The sequence below is a fragment of the Nannospalax galili genome, unplaced genomic scaffold (genome assembly GCF_000622305.1).
Source record: "Nannospalax galili isolate Female #2095 unplaced genomic scaffold, S.galili_v1.0 scaffold161, whole genome shotgun sequence".
In the NCBI taxonomy this organism is placed as follows: domain Eukaryota; kingdom Metazoa; phylum Chordata; class Mammalia; order Rodentia; family Spalacidae; genus Nannospalax; species Nannospalax galili.
In genome coordinates, this window is record NW_008348586.1 from 3408807 (window position 1) to 3413950 (window position 5144).

A 5144-nucleotide genomic window follows, 5' to 3' on the forward strand; every position below is an offset into this window, starting at 1 on the left:
TCACAGAGATCCGCCTGCCTCTGCCTCCCAAGTGCTGGGATTAAAGGCGTGTGCCACCATGCCTGGCTTAAATTATATTTTCTAAATTGGTTGAGCAGTTAAGATATGTGGTATTTTCTGAAATGATTGTAACAGTAGATAATGAAATAAAAATTTGGTATTTTTTATCTGCTGCCAGAAGAGCTTTTAATTGGTTCTTGGAACCCAAACGTGGGAAAAGCTGACCTGGTGTGTTCATCGTTGCCTGATGGATGGGCTGGGAGGGACTCTGAGACATTCATGAGGAGGGTAGTGAGTCTTCCTCCACCTGGGCTTGTCATGAAAGACTGAAGAGACATCAACCTGATAGGTCTTGGGTGCTGAATCTTCCTGCAGCTGTCCTCTTTTAGTCAGCAGACTAACTTTGTGGGAATCTTGAGAGGCTAGAGAACAGTTTCCAGAGCTGAGTCCATTGTCCACGAATAACCTATGAGTAGCAACTCCAAACTTCACCCATTTCTGCATTCACATGGAGAGATGGCTCAGTGGTTAAAAGCACTGATTGTTCTTGCAGAGGACCCGGGTTTGATTCCCGGCACCCAAATGGTAGCTAACAACCATCCATAACTTCAGTTCCAGGGGATCTGATGCTTTCTTCTGACCTTCGAGGGTATTGCAAGACACAGGTGCACTTACACACATGCAGGCAATACATTCATACACATAAAAATAATAAATTATAGGGCTGGAGAGATGGCTCAGCAGTTAAGGATACTGGTTGTTCTTGCAGAAGACCTGGGTTCGAACCCCAGCACCCACAAAGCAGCTAATAACTGTCCATAACTCCAGTCCCAGGGGATCCGACAGCCTCTTCTGATCTCCGCAGGCATTGCACGCATGACACAGGTGCACTTACCTACATGCAGGCAATACACGCATACACATAAAATAAAAATAATTTTTTAAAAAAAGATAATAAATTTAAAAAATTATGGGTAGAAAGACTGGGGATGCAGTTCAATAGTGTAATACTTGCCAAGCATGCACGAGGGTGTGGGTTAGATTTACAAGCAACACACACACACACACACAAACAAATTATCAGTGTTTTAAGTTCCTTTACATTTTTTTGTTTTGTTTTTTGTTTTGTTCTGTTTTGACACTGGGTCTACCAGTAGCCCCAGCTGGCCTGGCAATCTCTATGCAGAACAATTTAACCTCGATCTTATAGAGATCCACCTGCCTCTGCCTCCTGAGTGCTGGGATCAAAGGCATGCACCATCACACCCAGCTTAAGTTCCTTTCTTGTAGCAAGACTTGGTTGAGACCAGTAAAGCTAAAATTTCTGTGGAATGAAGGCAAACCTGGAGAAGCACAGATCATCCTCAGAAGATGGGGTGAGAGATCTTCTCTAATATGTAATGTTTAGTAGAAAGTGGTTCAAATGACAAGAGCTCACATTAGCAGTGGTGGGTGTTGAGAACTTGTTCTTTGATCACTGACCTTTCTGAGCATCTCTTTCTTGATCTGTATGAGGGGCTAGTTGTGTCTGCTTCTTCGAGTCATGAGCATTAGATGAATTATAAACATGGTATAGTTACCCTCCCTTTCTCCTTCTCTCCCTCCCTCCCTCTCTCTGTCCCCCCCCCCCTTGAGACAGCCTCTCTTATAACCCTGGCTGGCCTTGAGCTTCTGATCTCCTTGTCTCCACTTCCTGAGTTCTGGGATTACAGGCGTGCACCACCAGGCTTGGTTTAATGGTTCCTTTTCAGCGAGTCGTAGCTCACTCATGCTTCATTCTTGTGAAGGATCCTCTGGGGAGGCAACTGGGTGATGTGAACACTGCTGTCCTGAGCCCCAGGCTGGGAAATAGTTAAGTAGCCCAGAATAGGCCTGCTGTGCCCTTATTGTGAAGGCTGATGGTGAGGACTGGAATAGGTGATGGAAGTGAAAGGAAAGGTTGCAAACGTGTTAGAGAGGGAAGGAGAGGACGCACTCAGATCAGTTTTGATCCAACAGAAAGATTTTTTGGAGGCACTTTTCTCTACAGGTCTGAGCTGCAGTGCCCCCAGGGAGCCTGGACTAGGGGTCTGCTTAGATGGTTGGGACACTGGGTTGTGAGAGGAGAGCAGGTTCCTGAAGCCAGTTCACTTCTCTCTGTTCTTGGATATAGAAGATGCTGACCTTTGACCCCAGCTCTGGCTCCTGGTGTGCCCCTCAGTGTTTGTCTCACTGATTCGTTTCATTCCTGAGGGCTCTTGAAGGTCCCAGGAGCTCAGGACACTGGGAAAATGTTAAGTGAGCACTCTTTTATTTGTCACTTCCACATATCCAGCCAGTTAAGATGAGTTCTAACCCACTCCTTTCCAAAGCTTAGCTTTCTTGGGACGGTTGGGAGAGGAATTTAGACACAAACCTGGGGAAGGACCAGATTTTATGTAGGGTATGCAGATAGACTCTTGCAGTCAGACTGAAGATCTCCCTTCTTCTTTCCACAGGGGAAAGTGGAGGTAGAAGCTGGGAAAGAAGGTATGAAGTTTGAAGCGAGCGCTTTTTCATACTATGGTGTGATGGCCCTCACAGCCTCTCCAGGTGAGTTTGTTTCCCAGCCTCTTAGCACAGGGCCATGTTTTTGGAAGATACAACCCCTCTACCATCAGCTTTTCCCTACCAGCTGGCCTTTGTGATCTACTTTTTGACCTTTTTATTAATAAGTATCTTACATATAAACACTGTACACATCTCAATATATGCCTTCATGAGTTTTCACACACTAAACACAACCATGAAGACCAGCTCCCAGGAGAGACAGAATACAAATGACACCATACAGCCCTCTTCACTGCTCCTCTGAACATTGTCCCCTAAATGTCCCTTTTTTCTCCTTGCACTTTCTGTAAATAGATTTACACAGACCGTGTTGGATTGAGTCTAGTGTCTTCTGCTTGGTGACTGGTGGCCGGCACAGCATCCGTGCCATGTGTGGTTATGTTTGATTTCTTCCTGCTGTGAAGTATTCCTTCATGTGAATGTAGAGCAATGCATTTAGTCTTTTGATTACTAGTAGATGCCAGAGCCGCGTGTTCATTTCTTTTCTTATTGCTGTGACACACTGGGAAAGAAAGTGTTGTTCATAGATTGAGGGTAACAAACCATCATGGCAGGGAAGTCGTGGCAACAGGAGTGTGAGGCAGCTGGTGACATTGGGTCCACCAGAGAGAGATGAATGTCAGTACTCAGCTTGCTTTCTCCTTTATTCAGGACAGGACCCCAGCCCATGGCATAGTGCCCCCACAGTCAGAGTAGGTTTTTTCTGTTCAGTTAAACCTTCCTGGAAATACCCTCATACACATATCCGAAATCTGTTTCCATGGTGATTCTAGATTCAGTCCAGTTGACACTTAAGATAACCCTCACAGGCAGTTTCCTGTTAGAGGAGGCTATGAAAAGTCTCCTACCTACCTTCTGGTAGGTGTACGTGTTTGTTTCTGTTGAAGTTGAGTTGCTGGTCAGCTTTAGCAGACACACCAAGTTCCCAGAAGGGTTGTGTCATTTCTACTCCTGCTTGTCATGTGTGAGGTGGCCACTTGCTCTCCACTAACAGTTGAGTCATTTCTAGAAGTTTTACGTTGCACCTTTCTGAGGGTGAAGGAGTTTGTTACTGTTGAGCCCCTCTCCTTACCTAGAGAGCTGGCTGACTTAGTTGAGTGGGCATATCATGAGGAACTGAGTAACATCTGTGAGCTTGAGAGCCTGTGAGAGTCTAAGGTGCTAACAAGATGCACCTGTCCTAGAAGGATTGTTGGCACCCACATCTGGTGTGCAGGCCCCTTTGGGAATACAGCTTGCCTTACCCTGGCAGGAGCAGATCAAGCAGGTAAATGGAGGTGCTGGAGTGCCACCTTGTGGCCAAAATATCAAAGGACATGCTGTATGAGGACGCCTTACCAAACCAGGAACCTAAACCTAGGCCCAGTCTTAAAGGAAGGCTGTCAAACTGAATAAGTCTTGAGGGATGGGGACTTCCAGGCAAGTCTGTTCCTGTGGCGTTGATCTTCCTCTATTGTCCCACCCTTCAGTGTGATGAACACAAGGATGTTGCTGTTAGAAAGCTGTTGGGACTTCTTTTGGGTTCTAACCAATTTCCCCTGGATGTACCATCTCACTTTCCTGGGTGGGTTTTGGAGTCTTAAGGGTGTAGTGTCCCCATTGTCAACTGCTGACCAACACCCAGTGTACATGTGGGCCCGTGGGACACCACTTAGTGGATCTTTGTTATAAAGTGGAAGGTGGCCTTCCATTTCCCCTGCGTGGAGACACTGGAAAGGGGACCTTTGTGACCTCACATAGAAAGGCCTGGGTCACAGCCAGACATGTAGGTTGTATGACATTGAGAAAGGCCTTTGGTATCTTCCTTATTTAAACAATATAGTATCACCTGTGATTTCTAGAAGGGCAAAAGGGTGAGATACGTAGGCCAGTGGGTTGTAACCACTAAGATATGAAGGATGCCAGCATATGAACATAGAAGCAGGAGCATTGCTGCAAGTTCAAGGATAGTCTAGTCTACTTTGGGAGTCCAGGCCACCTAGGTCTATATAGCAAGGCCCTGTGTCAAAAAGGGTTTTTTTAAACCAAAAAATAAAAGCACAAGAAGAAAAACTGTATAATAGAAAAGTGTTCTAATTGTGACTATTGGGAGCAGTGTGCCTCAAACGATCCCCAGGTTAGCAGGCCCAGCATCTACAAGGTGGCTCTAAAAAGAAACACGGTAATGTGTTTTTACTGATCACTAGTTCTTTAAGCCAGTGAAGGTGAATCCATTCAGAAAAAGGTAGTAAAGAAGCTGGGTGTGGAGGTGCACACCTATAGTCCCAGCACTTGGGAATAGGAGAAAGAAGGATCAGGGGTTCAAGGCCAGCCTCATATATAGCAAGTTTGAGGCTAACCCTGGACTACAGGAGACCTTCCCTCAAAACAAGAAAACCAGAAACAAGCCCAAGCATTGCTAGCACACACCTTTAATCCCAGCACCTGGGAGGAAGAGGCACAGGATCTCTGTGAGATTGAAGCCAGCCTGGTCTACATACAGAGTTCCAGGCCAGCTGGGGCCACAGGGAGACCCTGTCTCAAAAAGACCAAACCAAACAAAAACCCAACCCCCA

At 46.0% G+C, this 5144-nt stretch overlaps 1 protein-coding gene across 3 annotated transcripts in view; it reads left to right on the forward strand.

Annotated features, from left to right (window-relative positions):
* Cnnm2 (cyclin and CBS domain divalent metal cation transport mediator 2) overlaps positions 1–5144 on the forward strand; it is a 157442-nt gene that overhangs the window by 134769 nt on the left and 17529 nt on the right. For all 3 annotated transcript variants that reach the window (XM_029569608.1, XM_008845671.3, XM_008845672.3), the window contains one exon: positions 2478–2571. In XM_029569608.1, the coding sequence (XP_029425468.1) occupies positions 2478–2571 (94 nt within the window). The remainder of the gene's footprint in view (positions 1–2477; positions 2572–5144) is intronic.